This window comes from Myxocyprinus asiaticus, chromosome 3, assembly GCF_019703515.2.
Source record: "Myxocyprinus asiaticus isolate MX2 ecotype Aquarium Trade chromosome 3, UBuf_Myxa_2, whole genome shotgun sequence".
Classification (NCBI taxonomy): Eukaryota; Metazoa; Chordata; class Actinopteri; order Cypriniformes; family Catostomidae; genus Myxocyprinus; species Myxocyprinus asiaticus.
Window position 1 is genome coordinate 27,950,993 of NC_059346.1, and position 19,566 is coordinate 27,970,558.

Consider the following 19,566-nt stretch of genomic DNA (forward strand, 5'->3'; position numbering starts at 1 on the left):
TAAGCTAATAGCAAGAGCAATTGGTTTTAATTTAACATTACTTAATATAATTGCGTAATACCTTTTGTAGGCTATATTCGTTTAATTTTTGTTAGAGGATGCACTCTGTGGTGTATGGCGAGCTCCTCCGCGTGGCGAACATGAGAAACCATACGGAACCAAAATAATGCAGCTTTCTCTCTTTACGCCATCAGTTACGATGCACTCATAAAGCACATTCACCATAAATAGCACGTGTTTCATTAGCCGGTGGAAGTGATGCATATACTAAATACTCTTCTTGTTGACCCCGTGTAAACTGAGCAGTCTTGTGAAACTGTCTTTGTGGTAACATCAAATGTAAATGAAGACAAAAGGCACGAGTTTAATCTTATCTCATCCGCGCCCGTTGAACTCTGCAGCAGAGCCTATGAATAGAACTGAATAGAATAGGGGGAGGTGGATGACCGTTTACGTTCATGTTAATTACTCAGCAAGCTATGCCGAGTTTCACAGTGGGGCAGTTAGAATACAGATAGTGACTGAGAAGATGCTAAATTTGCCTACCATTGAAAATGACTTGACTCAAAACACAGCATGTGAACCGGCCAGGCGTTTGTTAAGGCCTTGTGGACCACTGTTATGGTCGAACAAAAACTAAATCTAAAATATTTAATGTGCTCCCACTAAATTAATGTACTAAATTAGTATCGTTGTATCGAAAGTATTCTAGTCTTTGTAGACTGTACAAAGTTGTGGTGAGGAAAAGAACCCCTGGTTTTAAGGTTTTAGTAAATGTGTAATGCATATTTACATATTAAATACTGGTGACTCAAAAATAATTTGGTGATTACTTTGGTGTCTGGTGACAATAAAAATAATTTTTTGAAAGACAGCAAAGTTCTTCTAGGTTAAATGTAAATGATCAGATACTGACATGGATAAATCTCCACTGAAATCCAGACTACACCTAAGAACCTTGAATTCAAGCTGACCAAGTACAATTTAACACCCAAGTCTGTTAGTTCCATATTACGTTATTTTATACAAATAGGGCTGGTTTCCTTCGGACAGACTAAAGGCAGACCTGGATTAAAATGCAAATGTTTATATGTCTCTCATTTCAAAATCCTTTAAAGGAATAGTTCACATGAAAATTAAAATTCTCTAATCAATTACTCACCCTCATGCCATCCCAGATGTGTATGACTTTCTTTCTTCTGCAGAACACAAACTAAGATTTTTAGATGAATATTTCAACTCTGTTGGTTTTCACAATGCAAGTGAATGGGTACCAAAATTTTGAGGCTTCAAAAGCACATAAAGTCAGCATACAAGTAATCCATATGACTCCAGTGGTTAAATCCATGTCTTCAGTAGTTATATGATGGGTGTGGGTGAGGAACAGATCAATATTTAAGTCATTTTTTACTATCAGTCTCCACTTTTACTTTCTTCTTTTGGTGATACACATTCTTTGTGCATATTGCCATCTATTGGGCAGGGAGGAGAATTTATAGTAATAAATGACTTTATGATCTGTTTCTCACCCACACCTATCATATCACTTATGGACAATATGGATTTAACCACTGGAGTCTTGTGAATTACTTTTATGCTGCCTGTATGTGCTTTCTGGAGCTTCAAAAAGATACAGAGCTGAAATATTCTTCTAAAAATCTTTGTGTTCAGCAGAAGAAAGTCACACACATCTGGTATATCATGAGGGTGAGTAAACAATGACAGAATTTTCATTTTTGGGTGAACTTTGCCTTTAATTCTTGATTTATGATACCCATTAACATGCTGAACTATGAAAATTTACTGTGTGAGGTAAAATGGGATAAATATTTGTGCCAAAGCAAAATTTTCTTAAAGCGTACACCACCACAGCATTTGTGTAACAAAAGCTTTGCACAAATTTTTCAGTAATTTTAACAATGTTCCCAGTTCTTTTTAGGGACACCCCTCTGTGTTGAGATGCAGAGACAATTCTGAAGCAAACTGAAAACATTTATTTACACAGTATGAAGTTTAGAAATCAAAATTGTTTCACTGTTTTAGTGTGATAGCTAAATTGCTGGTGCCAAATTATTTGCTTTAAGCAAATGGAAGACTATGCTATTAGCTACATATAGCTGTTAGAAAACTATAAACACGTTCATTATCAACCTTTCTTAGTCTTAATTAAATTTAACACGAAATGCTATTGTTTTGCAAACATTTGTTCTATTTTTAGTGAATATGAAAGATTGGAAAAAATATTAATAAAAAAATGGTCGACAAATGATTCATGTCTTACATGGGTAAAGTAACACATTTAGCAAAATTATTCACACCTAACACATGCCTCAGCAATCTTTGCTAACTGAACAACAACTCAGTCACACTAAGTTCATTAGACGTGCCTTTTTAAACACTGCTTTACAAACACACAAACACACATTGTTAATTGGTTTCTGATCTTTACAGACAGGAAAATAAATCCTGTACATTAAACCAAAACCAAGCATCATTGTGACAAACTCTGTTCTTTTTATACACAAAAATAAATATAAATGCCAATCCAAATGAAAATGTGTGTGCATTACTGCATCAAAGGTTCTCACTGCATATGTCTGAGGAGCAGTTCAACTTCCTGCTTGCAGGAAATTGATAAATAAAACCATCTAGACAAATTACATCAATTAGTGATGTCACCATCAGATGTGGGATTTCTGTCATATACAGATCTAGTAGATTGTGTAGAGCAGGAGATTTCAATCCTGCTTCTGGAATCTACCTTCCTGTAGAGTTTAGTTCAATGCAACTAAAACATCCCTGAACCGAATAATCAAGGTCCATATGAATAACATGTATTAGAGGCAGGGTTGGAACTGAACTCTAGAAGAAAGTAGATCTACAGGAGCAAATCTGACCACCTCTGGTGTAGAGGATGCATATTAAGGTTTCAAGTGTGAAGAAGCGGTTTTGTCCAAAGTTGGAGGTTTGGTTGTGCTCTCTGACAAGGTGTGGACTCTTTTTGTTGTCTCTCATGGTTTGACTGGCTGGACAGAGAGCAGGCTGCCAAACTTGAAATGCTGGATGACTGGGAATTTTTCTAGACACTGTGAGAGGGCAACAAAGAAATTGTTTTTTTAACTGTGCAGGAACAGAACAGAACTGCAAGCTTTCAAGAAGTCTGATGCCATGAATAAGACTAAACAACAGAGGTATATTTGCACACATCTTTGCACTGAAAGTTATTGGGCTTCTTTGGGGAAACTTAAATTCAAGTCTCTGCTCTTTAAGAAGCAACTGGTGCCTAGGAGATACAACATGGCAAAGGAAATAATAACTAATTTCCCTTTGCTAACTATCAAAGTCACAAAAATATTTTTATGGACACATAGAAAACATACAGTTCTGTCCATTTATACGTGCAACACTGGGTGAAATCAGTGAAAACAAAGTTGGAATTGAGGCCAGTCTGTTATTAAATGTAGCTGTCAGTTCTATAGTATACATGGCATAGTATGGTTAATACAGCAAATAATGAAAAAATATAATATTATAGTAAAATATATTATTAAAAATAATACGCACATAGACAATATTGTATGTAAAACAATCATGTCAATAAAGTAGTTTGAAATCGATAAAATTGATTAAAAAAATATTTTAAAAGTTTAACATAACTTTCATACTCTAAGCATTTAACTTGAAAGATAAGCACATAGCAGGGCAAACACAGTCAAAGAGAGAATGAGAGTGTGACATATACTGGGGTGGGGAAAGACAGACAGGGTGCGAGAGAGAAAGGGAAGGAGGAGGGGAATTCGCAGACAGACTGGCCCCTCAGCGTTGCTCTGTGATGAGGAGAGAGACGGGGGAGGGAGCACAGGCGTCTTCTCAACAACACAGGATGTGGGCTTTGGAAGAGGGGGTGGGGCACTGAGTTCTTCCCTTCAAACACACATGCTTGCTCAATTAACTCTTTCTGGTCCAATCTTAAAACTTCACAGAGTATCTTAAGAGTCCACACCGTTATATAGCATTTAAAATAATACAAATATGCAGACAGTAAAGTAAAATTGGTGGGTAAGGTAGCAATTCAACATATATAATAGAGTGCTTACTAATATTTTTTCAATAATAATAACAGACTTGGTACCAATGTACCATTTGCATAAACTATAAAAGGAATGCATTGAGTTGGCTTAAGGGGTTAGTTCACCCAAAAATGAAAATTCTGTCATAATTTACTCACCCTCATGTTGTGTCAAACCCATCTGACCGTCTTTGTTCTAAGGGCCACAAAAGGAGATGATAGGTAGAATATTAGCTTCAGTCACAATTCACTTTCATTGTGTGGGAAAAAAGATGCAATGAAATTGAATGGTGACTGTGTCTGTCATTCTGCTTATCATCTCCTTTTGTGTTCCACAGAAAATAAAATATGTATATATGGCTTGGAAGAACATGAGCGCAAGTAAATGAGGACAGAATTTTCATTTTTGGAAGCCATGTTTTTATATCTATTAGTGTTTATTGTATCATAATACTTACTTCCGCTTTGTACATTCGTATGAGACCTTGATTGACTTTGGACCAGGAAGGAACAGCACTGATGTTCCAAAGCTGGTTAGAGTGTTCAGCAAAGGGGCCTGTTTTCATCTAATGGAAGAAAAAAACAAAAACAAAAAAAAAACAAGAATGTAGTGATTAAAAAGATACAACATTTTGAACATACTGTGTAATCAGCAACATTAAAGGTGGATTTGACAGGGGCAACTTGAAATCCACAATGACTTGCTTTCCTGATTTATATAAGGTGAATGGAAACCAAATAATAAAAAAATAAAAAAAAATGGAATGAGAAAAATAAATTTTTGTGGTATGTTACGAAGATAAAAATATAATTTACTCTAAAGAGCGAACGGAACATTCTTGTTTCTAATTTAATCACAGACCAGAAGAGGGGGCAAAGACATGATAATGATAATAGAAATGATAATGATTACCCCTCAATAAGAGATATTTAGTAATTATCTGTTTATTGTTGTGGAAGTTATATGATTGTATGCAAAACAACTGCAAAAAAAAAAAAAAAAAAGTGGTAGTTGTAGAAATGACTGGTCTAAAAAGCACTGATACTAGCAGATTAATGGCAAAACTACTTAAGGAATATTCCGGGTTCAATACAAGTTAAACTCAATCAACAGCATTTGTGGCACAATGTTGATTATCACAAAATTAATTTAGTCTCGTCCCTCATTTTCTTTAAAAAGCAAAAATTTAAGTATAGTGAGGCACTTCCAATGGAAGTGAATAGCGCCAGTTCGTAAACATTAAAATACTCACTATTTCAAAAGTATAGCCACATGACGTAAACAATATTTTTGTTAAACTGGCTTTAGTGTGATAAAATCACTTGCTAACTTTTACTGCGTAAAGTAAAATCAAATGTAATATCTTTGTTGTCATGACGATGTCACGGCGTAAACACTAAAACCCTAAAACGTCAGTTTAAATGACAATTTAAACAACTTTAAAGCTCAAATAATTCATGAGTTGTAACAGAAGAATTAATGTAAGTGCTTTTATAAAACAAGTTTCTAAACTCCAAAAACTGGCCACAATAATCAGTTGTAATTCCACTGTAGGTGCCTCACTGTAACCTCGATTTGTACTTTTTTTTTTAAAGGCGAAACGGGTCAAAATAATCTTTTGTTGTAATCAACATTATGCCACAAATTCTGTCGACTGAGCTTAACTTGTACTGAACCCGGAATATTTCTTTAAAGAGAACGTTCATAAAAAATAAGTGGAGTTGTTAGATTATTTAACAGTAAGTAAATTAACAGCATATGTACACAGAGTATACAAATCTAATAATATAATTACTATAAGTAATGTTTTAGCAATGTAATTATCAATAAAGTTAATGTACTATCAGGCCTTTTCATGAGTTTATGAGAAAGAGGGGCTGCCCTTGGGAAAGGGTAGTTTATGAATGGTAGTGCTGTGTAGCTTTACACACATACACACACACACACACTGCCCTCATCAAGTCTGACTTTCCCAAGACCCACTAGCCCCACTTAGAGGAATGAAGAGAAGGAAAAAGAGAGCGAGGGGTAAGTGAAAAAGAAAGGAGGGGTGGGCCCTAGGAGTGATTCACAACAACGTGCAGGGAAGGAAGGAAATGACTCGTGTGAGTGGAGTCCAAACACAACCTCCCTGAGAGAGAGAGAGAGAGAGAGAGAGAGAGAAAGACATTACATTATTGTATTAAAAAAAATTATATGTGTGTATATTTGTGTAAATGCATATATATGTATATTTAATATCACTATGCTTTGCCAATGTAAAGCTTCTTTTACCTTACCAATAAAGCTATTTGAATCTGAGAGTGAGAGAATTAAAAATGTATATTGCAAGTATTTACATGAAAGAAATTTTTGTTTTTGGGTGTGTGTTTCATCCTCACATCAAAATGAGGAAACATTGTTTTGCCATCTCATTCAGCAAATGTGAGAAGTTGTCAGACCCGCACGTACCTCATTGATGAATTTAATGCACTCCAGAAATATGTAGTCTTGATGATGCTCGTTCACAACCTTCTCCTCCAAGAAGTGCCTGGGCTCCAGGGTTGGGTGTCCTACACCAACAGGTGAACAAACACAGTTCAGTTACTCGATTGAACACTAGGTGTCTCCCTCTCCTTATTTTCATCGCAGGCAACAATGAATCAGGATTTCAATTAATTAAAGATCATTTCTGAGCTCTAAGTCCAATAACTAGTTACCGAAGCCATCAAAAAATAATAATACAAATAATTGAAAAAAAATAAGATTGCTCTTCTGAAAGACCAAAAAAAAAAAAAAAAGGAATTTCCAAGAAAACACGGGGCATTAACATTGCTTGACACTATTCAATTGGAGCCAAAATGGATAAACACCAAACAATTACCTATAAGCTGTGAACTGCCCCATATGAAGGGAAGAAACTGAAAGTCATCGAGACCCCACACCCCCTGGCTTCCCGCTGGCTCCATCCTGTATGTTTTCTGCAGTCTGCGCGTCAATCGCAGATACCTAAGCCAATCAGATCATAATGCTTGTCACGACTGACCTTCACACTAGTATCAACCAAAATATGCTGGAAATATATTTCAAAAACATTCTTATTGGCATTTAGTATGCACAAATAAGAGACCAGTGAGGTGACTTGTTGTTCATTACAGATGCTGGTTTAGCAAAGAGCTGATGATTAGGGTGTTCAGAGATTTCATGTGAAGACAACGTATATTTAAAATAGGAAGCAAAGAAATAAGAAGATCCACCAACTTGTCAAACACTTTAAATACGATGGCCAGCTGGTCCTCCATGCGTAGAGCTCCCACCTTACAAAGACAACAGAGGAATGCAGCAAACGCAGCCTCATGACCTGCACACACAAACATGTTATTTCTTAAGCTTAATATGTAGAAAATCTTACTCTTTTCTTTTAGATGGCTTTTGATTTGAATTGATAAGAGTGAAAAGACAACATTAGTACAAACATATTGCAGCTGCATTGAGGATACAAGGGCCGTCCTCTCAGGAAATTGGTGTGTCAACACTACCCTCTAGTGGACTTTTGCTATAAAAACATTCTACCTTTGCATTCACATGCTTATTCTATTAGCTGAAGGCGACTATGAATATGTAAAAAATAATAGCTTTGACAGTGTAGTTTGTTTCTTGTTCATCATTAGGTATGATGGGGTCATTGAACAGCCAAACAAACAACAAATAATCACTTACTGTAATTAGACAGCAAATGACACTTGCCGTAACCCCCCCAACACACACACCTGTACCGTAGTCAATTCTGGTGGAATTGCCCACAGACTCTAACAGGTACTCGGCTATCTCTGGAGCAGCATCATGACGGTCTTCTGGGAGAACAATAGTGACCAGATTCTCAGCCCTCTGCACACAAAAAAACACACATTATTTCAATTCTTTAAACATAAACGTCATCGCACCACCCAACCAACTGTCCTGAAATAAAAAACAGCACACAACAGATACAGTGCCATACAGAGGTACAGTATTCACATAGTATTACTGCACTAATAAAGGCACTCTTCTGTTATGTTGGGATTTCTAAGCATAACCCAAATGTTTATATTGCATTGTTAGAAAACATTCCTAACAAATATATTAACAGTGTTTAATTATAACTGTACAATTTTGGGCCCCTCTTTTTTGTCATACAGATTTGGAACAACATTAGATTGAGTAAATGAGTGTGCTACCCCTTTAAAACAGTTTAAAATGAAACACTTGTCATATACAGTACATAGAAATTATTTGGAGTATTGAGAACAGAGTATGAAAGAAGCTCAAATGCTCAAAATGAGCAGGCTTTTGACAAATTATATGCTTACCTGTTCTAGCATGGAATACCAGTTACGGAAGGCTTTATTGCCAAAGCGAGAAGGCTGGTCTACTGGTGGCATCTCATCAATCCAGCAATCTAATGTGTCCAACAAAGCAAGCAACCTCTCCACTGTCTAATAGAAAAGAGAAGCATGATTCTAGAAGTTCATCCATGAGCCTTCACTGTATTATCTGCAGCAACATATATGTACCAGTTAATTAATCCGTTACACAGATAAACATACAGCACTATAGTGAGCTGCAGGATAGTGTGACCCACCTCAGACACCTGGTAATCACATGTAAGTTTCTTTCCCTTCACAGCTTCATTGAGGGTCAGAATGAATCCGACGTAGTCTGCATATGCCTACTTACACAGAACAGACACACATGCACAAACACAAGCAAAAGAGGTTTTAAGGATGTGACAGTAGTAATGAAGTCCTAGTAAACATAAAATTGAGACTCAAAGTTTTCCAAAAAAACATCCCAGTATTGGAATCATCTGCTTCTAGATAGTTTGGCTCTTAGAGGTGTTGGACTTTATACTGACACTTATCTGCATGGACCATGTATATAGTTTATTAACTGCTGATTCACACCAGAGTTGATGATCTTTTGTTTATTTCCATGCCATGTCATACTATTAAAATGGACATTCTTGGATTCAGGACCAAATAATTTGTCTCTCACTAACACTGTGCTGCAGATCATTGCATGTTGTTTCATGTTTGGACATTTTACATTTTAATTCTCCACTCTCATTCATTCTGTTTGGACTTGTGGATCACACATGTGTTGATCCATACCATCACTCTGGGATACCCTACTGACTTGGGCTCTGTTGTTATGTTGTGTCTTTACTATGTATATTGTGTTTGTTGTTATATTGTTTGGTCTGCTTGTTTTGTTTAAAAAAAATACAGATGTTTTCTAAAGCACCTTTAACACCGGAAAAGTGCCATATAAACTTAGTAGTAGTAGTAATAGTAGTAGTAGCGACTCGGTTCGAAATACTGTTCAAGAAGAACCAATCACAGTCATTCTATTTAATCATTTTACAGAAACATTGTTTAATATGAAAACATTTGATTTATTTCTTTAAACACAACATGGTATCAAACATGGCCTTCTACATGTTTGCATTCAACAGTATGACACTGTGACGAGGAGGAGGGCGGGGCCAGGCCGTGACTACGTACGCGCGGCCCCTAATCGGGCTAATCATCCAAGGAGGGGGATAAGTACAGCGGGACGTGGCAGTTCGAGAGAGAGAGAGCCACATGCAGCTGCCGTGTGTGTATTTGTGTTTGTGTCTTTTTGTTTAAATTAAATATTATTTTCACTGTTCAGCCGGTTCTCGCCTCCTCCTTTCCCTAAATTAACCTTTGTTACAGACACATTTATTGCTCACATATAGGGCTGCACAATTATGACGAAAGTCCTAATTGACAAATTGTGCTTATTCACCTCGATTAAAATACTTTTTGTAAGGCAACTGCATGCCATTTTCTTTAGGTAGGCTACACATTCAAAACAAGCTAAAAATTGTTCCTGAATAGATTTATTGCATAAAAAAACAAGTGTTTGAATAAAGTGTACTTAGAAAGTGTGCAACACAACAATACTAGAATACTAGGTTGTCTATTCTGATATGCTAAGAGACAGATTTTCTGATCGTCTATTGCATTCATGCACACAATGGACAAAAAAATTTTGTAAATAGAAAATCTTGACACTACAGGAATAGATCTAAATTGAATGATGTAATTAAATTTTTTCATGATTAGTTAATAGCAGCAGCTGTAATTGTAATCTTGATTATTTTTTCAATTATTTGTGCAGCCCTACTCACATGTATAATAATTTTTTAGACAGCCTGCTCCGCTGCAGCTGAGTAAACTTACACCTCTTTTACATCGCGTGCCAAAGCAGCACGTTACGACGACTTTGCAGCAAACAATGCTTTCTGCTTCTGCTGCAGAAACTGCTGCACTCTATACAGAAAAACATTATAACATGATTATCAGGAGTGAGCTATTGTTAAGTGTTACAAGCTTGATCGTCATGACATCTTATTTACATGATGCTGGTGTTATCTAATGCAGTCTTGTAGAATTATTTAATGTAGTGACAGCCAACACAATAAGCTCATTTCAAACATCATTCAGTGGAGGGGGAGGAGGTTGTTTTACACAACAGAGGACGGTTAATAATATAGCTTAATAATATAGTCAGAAATAAGTAATTATGCACAACCACTGAACAGAGATACTGTATATCTTTGTTCAAACTCCAGCCAAATCTTTAAAGTGTTGAGTACTTTCCGCTTTTTCCTTTATTAATTAATCCTTATAAAAAGTTAAAGGTCACAGAGCACTTTGTTTCTCCACAATCTGTCTTGTGTCATCCATCATCAATACAATGGTAAGTGGACCACATGTGCTGTCATGTGCATTTATTTACTAAAACTGTTAGAAATGGGCTGTGTATATGGGTATTGCTGTTAACCCTTTAGACCTGCTCTCTATTTAATAGTATATAATGGGCGGTTTTATTTTGTATGTCTGCTTAACTGTATGTCTGCTTAAGCTATATAATTTAAATAGTTTCATTTTGGTTTTGTGTCTTTTTTTCCCAACGAGCTGTAATTAATACAAAAACACACTAGGCTACAAATATATGCCTATTCTGTGCAATATCTACTTTTCTGTATCAACTCATCTTCATGATGTCCATCAACAGTGCATTGTCACTTTAATTCAGCATGAGCAGCGCAGCAAAAATAGACTCAACGCCGGAACTCCTGCTGCGCTGCTTCTGATGTAAATGCACTCATTTGTTAACATGGATGCCAAAAAAAATACGCACTGCTTCTGTCCTGCTTCGGCGTGCTGTGTAAAACAGGCCTTACTGTGTGTACGTTGATAAGTTATTAATGAGACCAACATTGCTGATGGTGATAGTTGGTTTAATACATCTCACTCTGCAAATCCGATATCAAAGCAATATACAAAAATAAAGTGTCTACAATCAGCCAGTCGTGTCCAGTTGTTTAACTCATGTGCTCCAAAATTCATCCACCATGCTGCATCTTTAACGGCAGCAGAAGATTCCGTCCATTATAATGTCGCTTTTGTTTTCACACGCATCGAAATCACAAGGGATATAAAACGATATAAATCCAAGATAATAGCGCAATGCCCTGACATACACAAACTAATCATGCATGTTTCATTTGTTTCTTAATGTATGTCAGACTAAAACCTTAAACAGACTAATTAAACACCAATAAAAACAATCATATATTATACAAAAGGTTGTTATTTATTATTTTCTACACTGAAGTAATAAAACTTTATCCTTGCAACTTATTTCCAGTTATGTGATGGAGAGCGCATGTGAGCTGAGAGTGCATGTCTGCAGCCAGACTCTATAGAGCGCAACAGTCTGATTCCAGAAGTAAAAATCCATTTAATTTATCCCATAGATTAACTGATTTTCAACGATAACTTACAAACGTTTAAAGACAGACCTACCTTGCGCTACGAGTTTGTTCAGTGACGGTATATGATTCTACTGAAGCCATCCGTCTGCGTTATTTCAACTTCATTGTTTAAAAATTGGGTTTAATAGCGGAATTCATGTTAAACAACTACATTACCCATGGTACAGCAGAGAAAGATCCACCAATCAGAGATCCGCAGCCAACAGAACCTGCGAAACATTTTCAACAAAACCCGCATACTCCAATGATGCACTGTGAATGACGTAATCTAGCTGGTCTCCCTTCACCCTTCAACTACTTACATATTTGTACATATTGGAATATTTTGCAATAAATGTAAAACATATTGTTTCTCTACTTATAATCAACAACCTAAAATATAGTAGTTTTATATATTCTCATCATTTTTTTATTCAATGACATAAATCGCAATGCTTCATGGGATGTAGTTTGTGCCCTCATGAAAGATGGTAAGTACACAGCCTTGTACCTTTGTCTATATGTCTGATTTGTTTGAATACTTTTTTGCCTCAAAACGAAGTTTTTGATGTTGTGAATGATTCACATCTGAGCTGGTTGGTTTGGTTCATGGCTCACAACTCTTTTATGAAGGATTTTATTAAAAGTCTATGGAAGAAATGAACTGAATACTTCCAGAACCCAGACAGCTGAAAAAGTGTGTGGGCACTGTTGCGCTCAATTGAAAGTGACTGGACTTCTGTATATGTAAAAAATTCCTTTTTAATGAGTGCACCTTCAGCTGGACCAATATATGTAGAGGTACTCATGATTATATCTACATCTTTTAGGACTGTGTCTATAAAATGCAATAACACTGCGGCAACTTGCTGTGTGATTAAGATAAGTGTCAAACAATACAGCTTCCTATTCTTACTTTAACTTTTGAGAAAGAGACAGAAAATGAACTAATTTCCCATCTTTCAAGGTAGGAAAAAAAAACAAAAAACTACCTTGATTAGTGGTTTGTAAAACATACCTGTGATTTTTTCCATTTGCCCATATCAGACACCATGCTGATCTCCTTCTTTGGCACCATGAAATTGAAGCTGACAGGACTGGGAGGCTGGTCATCCTGATGGGATCCTGTGTAAGACACAAAAATATCAATGGACACACCCAAATTTAGAGCCAAATTTATAATTTGTCAATTTGTCAATTTTCTCTCTGAGGGACAACCTATCCAGAAATTAAAGTTCAACAGTGATGAAGCTTTCAGGCACTCTTACTTTATTTTAATCAATATTAATGTAATTGTACAACATTTATTAATACTGATTCATTTAATGCGGTTTACTTTGTTTCATTTCAGGTCTTGCAATACAAAGTTCGAAACTTGCATTATAAAATCTCATACAATCTCATTTAATTTCTCAGATATCAAAGTTCACAAACTTTCATAAAACTGACTTTCGGGCCGGAGTCACGAAAATGTTCTTAAGAAAAAATTAAGAAAGTTCTTAGGATAAATTATAAGAAGTTCATAAGAACGTTCCTAAGTGCAATTCTTGAAAAATTCTTTAGAAGTTCTCAAATATTTTCTTAAGAACATCTTCATTTTTTTCTTAAGAATAAAAAGACAAAAGAATGGAGAGCTTCCGCCAACCAGGACACAAGCCCGGATCAGTCTGATTCTTAAAAAGGACAAAGATCCAAGCGACTATAAGAGTTACTGTCCAATTTCCCTGATCCAGCTAGACATTAAAATATTGTAAAAAATTCTGGCTAACCGATTAAGTAAAGTTATGACATCTCTTACACATATAGATCAGGTGGGGTTTATTCGGGGCCGCAGCTCTTCTGACAACATTAGGCATTTCATCAATATCATGTGGTCAGTAGCGAATGATCAGACTCCGGTCGCGGCCATCTCACTTGACGCCAAAAAGACGTTTGATATGTAGAATGGGATTATCTTTTTAAGATTTTGGAAATGTACGGGATCGGGAATACTTTTATTGGATGGATTAAGTTACTTTATAGACACCCTGTAGCAGCGGTACAAACAAATGGATTAATTTCAGATTATTTTACTCTGGATAGGGGCACCTGGCAGGGTTTGCCCTCTTTCTCCATTATTGTTCTGTCTTCACCTGGTTCGGGGGGAGGGGCTTAATGTATATAATTTGATTCCGTATTTTATGTGAAGTTTATTTTGTGAATGAAATCAATACAAATTTTAATAAAAAATAAATAAATAAAAAGACATGCTTTGACATTGTCTGATCAGCCTGCTAATGAAGTTTCCTTGTCTAATAGCCTACAACAAATTCAATAATTCAACACTGGTAAATTGTAACGATAAATTTATCTATTAACCTTTTTATTTTTATTTTTTTAAGTAGCAAGCACCTTGCGATAATTTTTGTTAAAAGTTAATTTACCCCATGTGACTCTACCCTCCCTAGCAACCAGGCCAATTTGGTTGCTTAGGAGACCTGGCTGGAGTCACTCAGCACACCCTGGATTTGAACACGCGACTCCAGGGGTGATAGTCAGCGTCTTTATTCTCTGAGCTACCCAGACCCCCTTCAGCTTTCTAATGTTATAATTATCACGTTTCTATAAACTCTAAAGATCACGGAAAGAGCGCTATTTGCAGCGCATCTGTTTGAATTAACATGATTGGTCACCACATTAAAAAGCTTCAAAACAACATTTATTGTTTGAATTTGGTGATAACATTTACATGGTTTACAAGCTGAAAATAAAAATATAATTAAACATAAAACAGTCAAAAAAATTTCAGTCTAAAACAATATTTCTACATAAATAGCCCAGTGCAACTTCAGACTCAACATGAAAATCCCAGTAAATTCATTAAACATCTTACCTTTTAGGATTTAAGACAACTGTGAGGTTTTCCTAACTTTCAGGTGTTATTTATGGTGATATTTAAGAACATTTTTTTTTCTCCAGAATTTGAATGCTTCTTAAGTTTTTTCTTGAGAACAATCTTAAGAAAAAAGATAAGAACTTTCTTAAGAAGTTTTTTCGGGAACACAAAATATTCTTGACTTTTTTCTTAAGTTACAGATTAAGAAGAAAATGGTAGTTAAGTAGAAATTTCTTCTTAAGAACGTTTCGTGAATCTGGCCCCTGGTTCTATTTTATTTCAAAATCCTATGTCTAAGTTGGTCCCAGAAGAGTGATTTATCCAGCATATAATTAGCATACAAAACTACTGATTACAATCCCAGTATTTGTATAGAAAAACCTTCAGGATTAGATTTCCCCACAGGCCCTTGATGGATCTGTTTGACAAAATCACTTAAATCAACAAAATCACACTCTTTCCCTGGGTTCTGAGCCAGGGCAGTGGGAAAATGCTTGATTGATCTTGAGCCCTTTATACGTCACAGTGTTAATGGCAGGCAATTTGTATTTCCTGTGGGTTGATACATCTAGTTCATGACAATGAGCATCACGCTTGACTGGGTTTTAGTAAGTGGATTAGGGTTAGGCAATATGGGTTCAGAATTTATATCTCAATATTTTTCAGCAAATTGACGATATTTGATATATATCTCGATAATTATGTTTTTGCTCTGAAATAGCATGTGTTTTTTTTTTAAATCAGAGGAACCATTATTTAATCAGCCACTGTAGCCAAGTAGAATTAATATTTCAAAGGTATTAAATAAAAATCAATTTCAAAATGATGAAAGCATGTTTCCCATAGTTTTTCATTAAATTAACACAAGGGAGAGTAAAATGTAATCATTTTCATTGATTTGCACATTTCTACTTGTATTTATTTATTTTATTTTTCCCTTTTGTCTCCCAATTTGGAATGCCCAATTCCCAATGTGCTTTTAAGTCCTCGTGGTCGCATAGTGAATCGCCTCAGTCCGGGTGGCGGAGGACGAATCCCAGTTGCCTCTGCGTCTGAGACCATCAACCCACGCATCTTATCACGTGGCTTGTTGAGCGCGTTGCCACAGAGACATAGCACGTGTGAAGGCTTCACGCCACCCACCACGGCAACCACGCTCAACTCACCATGCGCCCCACCAAGAACGAACCACGTTATAGCGACCACGAGGAGTGTGACCCCATGTGACTCTACCCTCCCTAGCAACCGGGCCAATTTGGTTGCTTAGGAGACCTGGCTGGAGTCACTCAGCACACCCTGGGATTCGAACTTGCGAGCTAGCGAACTCCAGGGGTGGTGGCCAGCGTCTTTTACCACTGAGCTACCCAGCCCCCCCCCATTTCTACTTATATTTAACATACAATCATATATGGAAGCATAATAAAAATCTTATTTAACTTCATATATATATATATATATATATATATATATATATATATATATATATATATATATATTTTTTTTCTTTTTTTTTTTTCTTTTTTTTTCTCCCCAATTTGGAATGCCCAACTCCTCGTGGTGGCGTAGTAACTCGCCTCAATCCGGGTGGCGGAGGATGAATCTCAGTAGCATCCGCGTATGAGACCGTCAATCTGCGCATCTTATCACATGGCTTGTTGAGTGCATTACCGCAGAGACGTAGCGCATGTGGAGACTTTACACTATTCTCCGCGGCATCTACACACAACTCACCACGTGCCCCACCGAGAGCAAGAACCACATGTGACTCTACCCACCCTAGCAACCGGGCCAATGTGGTTGCTTAGGAGACACTCTACCTTCATATATTTTTACTAAATAATTTTTCTTTGTGAATGAACATGGTGTGCAAAAACACCTTCACTTAGCCTATTTTTGGGAAACCAGATGAATATTGCATTATACTAAATTATTACTGTGGAACCCAGTCAAGTTTATTATTATTATATAATACTGGATAATTATTATTTTCAGGATAAGAGTTTTTAAAGATAAATTAATATATTTCTGTCCTATTTAATTAACCCTAAACTGGAGGTTTTATTTTGACACTGTATGCAGTCGTGTTTATTTCACCTTCACCAGGAGCTTTTATTATGAAACAGAAAATGTAATGTTTGTTTGACAGTTCTGAGTTTTGCTTCTTGTGAACCGCTGTCAAACTCTCCTTTACTGTTCCGCGTATGTAGATTTGTATAATAGCTTTATAGCGGTTACTAATGTTTGGAATTGCGTGAATGCTTGAACCTGCGGTACTTCACAATGCAGGTGAACAGCACTAAAAACACGAGCCCATGAGCCCCGCCACCCCCGCATGTGCACACAGACCAGCGCGTCGCCGGTTCATTCTGAAGTGCACACAGACCATGTTTATCTATCTTTAATTGCAGCTTTTGGCAGTTAACTAATGACATATGATCATATCTCCATTTTGATGTTATTTTGATTAATTATACAGTCATGAAGGATGGTGAAATTAGTCTACTGATGCACTCTATGGAACTTAATGGCAAAATACAAGGCTCATTAAAATCATCGCGATATTCACGATACTTGAATTTTATATTGTCAGCAAAATAATCACGCTTATATCATGGGTATTCAATGAATCTTTCTAGACATATATTTCTATTTTATTTTACTGATTAGCGGGAAGGATGAGGGACCAGGCCTGTAGGTACACAGTAGTCTGAAGGTATATACAACCTGAAACCCCTGAATTAGCAGTTCTTTGAGAGGTACAAATTAGTTTTACTGCAGCTCCAAGTTGGTTTTTGGTCTGGCAACATATGAGCCTCTTTTTCTGACCAAAAAGACAATGTTCCCAGTTCTTTTAACAAAAAGAATAAAGCTTACATAAATGAATTTTTTTCTCAGGGTATCCTGTCAGAGGTGAATCATCTGAAACTTTTTCCCAATGGGTTTGAGCAAAATTGTATCACCAACCAGTTCAAATATCTGAGTATTAAAACACGGGACATGGCATTTTTAAAGCTGATACGATCCATTACAAAAATAACACACTGATTAAAGGAATATTCCATGTTCAATACAAGTTAAGCTCAGTCGACAGTATAATGTTGATTAGCACTAAAAATGCTCGTCCCTCCTTTTCTTTAAAAAAAAAGAAGCAAAAATCGAGGTTACAGAGAGACTCTTCCAATGGAAGTGAATGGGGCCAGATTTGGAGGGTTTAAAGGCAGAAATGTGAAGCTTATAATTTTATAAAAGCACTTACATTTATTCTTCTGTTAAAACTTACATATTATTTGAGCTGTAAAATTGTTTAAATCATCATTCGTACAGTCATTTTAGGGTTTGTTGACATTACATCGTCATGGCAACGAAGTTGTAAAATTGGAAGAACTTTACACAGTAAAGGTTAGTAAGTGATTTTATAACACTAACATCATGTTAACACTCATATTGTTTATGTCTTGTGGCTATACTTTTCAAACAGTGAATATTTTAATGTTTACAGATTGGCCCCCATTCACTTCCACTTTTTTTAAACAAAAGGATGGACAAGTCAAAATAAATGTATGTGGTAATCAACATTATGCCACAAATGCTGTCGATTGAGCTTAACTTACATTGAACACAGAATATTCCTTCAAGTCTTGATGCCCTTTATGTACAGATGATGAGTTAGCCAGATAACTTTGAAAATGAGAGAATTCACACAGTGTCCACATCAGGGATGCAAACTCATGAGAGGTGAAAAGGGTGAGAAAGTCATAGCAGGTATTCCAAATATATAATTTTAGTAGATTTTTTAGTTGTTTCTAAATTTAAAGCTTTTAAAATGTTTAATAATAATAATAATAATAATAATAATACATTTGATTTATAATGCGCTTTTCTAGTACTCAAAGCGCTACAAACAGATGCAAATAAAACAAATAAAATACAGAAGTTCTGTAATACAGTACAAAACAATAAATCATTCTAAACAATACAAAAAAACTAATCAATACAATAAAATACTAGTCATCTCAATCTATATAAGCAATTTTAAAAAGATGGGTTTTTAACAACTTCGCTTAAAGTAACCCTTTCAAGTGACTTTAATAAGGAAAATATCGAAAATTAGATTAAAAAAAGGTGACATTAGCCTAAAGGTGAGTGGTTTGCATCCCTGAAATATAATATTACAAAGAGAGATTTGCTCCCCGAGAAAAGGCGAAATAAGCGATATCTGCGCCACATCACTGAGCTAAATATACAGCATAGCTGTCAGACTCCAGTCGATTCATTAAATGAGGCTATAAGCGTTTATCTGCACATCCCTTTCAGAGGTGTTCAACAACAAAATCTATAATCGTTAGGTCTCATTGGTGTCTCCGCTTTAAAGTTATGTGTGTTTAATTGCAGATACGAAGTGCGTTACCTGACGTTTGCTCATTCTCTTTCTCCGCCATGTTTATTTTGAAATACATGAAAACACAAGCCTTCAACTCTCACCGGCACTTTCGCGCCTCTCAGATCAAAGTTCAAATGAAAATATGTCTAAGTAAAAAATAAAATATAAAATTCTTATTAAAAACCTAAAATTCGTGATAAATACGTGTAGTTAGGAGTTTCACAATTTTATTCTTTCTTAAAAAAAATAAAAAATAAAAAAAAATAAGCAGTGAAATCATTTGTTTTCAAATATTATTTATATAATATTTATATAATATTATTAACTTTTGTCAACCAAATTAAAGTCAGGTAGTGTGACCAACATGCAGGAGATTATTGTTGTCATGTGTCAAAAACGTCATAAAACAGAGAAGAACTTTTAAATCTGTAAA

The 19,566-nt window shown here is 35.8% G+C and overlaps 1 protein-coding gene across 2 annotated transcripts; it reads right to left on the reverse strand.

The window, feature by feature from the left end:
• Window positions 1-1,727: 1,727 nt before the first annotated feature.
• LOC127425883 (serine/threonine-protein phosphatase 2A activator-like) lies at window positions 1,728-19,238 on the reverse strand. Of its 2 annotated transcripts, none has more exons than XM_051672170.1 (10): window positions 19,161-19,238; window positions 12,896-13,002; window positions 8,671-8,757; window positions 8,399-8,524; window positions 7,820-7,937; window positions 7,311-7,410; window positions 6,934-7,058; window positions 6,522-6,622; window positions 4,528-4,635; window positions 1,728-3,086 (listed from the first exon to the last, which is right to left on the reverse strand). In XM_051672170.1, the coding sequence occupies exons 1-10, from the start codon at window positions 19,207-19,209 to the stop codon at window positions 3,012-3,014; spliced, it is 996 nt and encodes a 331-aa protein (XP_051528130.1). In that variant the 5' UTR covers window positions 19,210-19,238; the 3' UTR covers window positions 1,728-3,011. The 2 variants fall into 2 exon arrangements, 1 of the variants encoding a protein (XP_051528130.1); XR_007894706.1 differs by having other exon boundaries at window positions 3,046-3,086; window positions 4,528-6,201.
• Window positions 19,239-19,566: the final 328 nt, after the last annotated feature.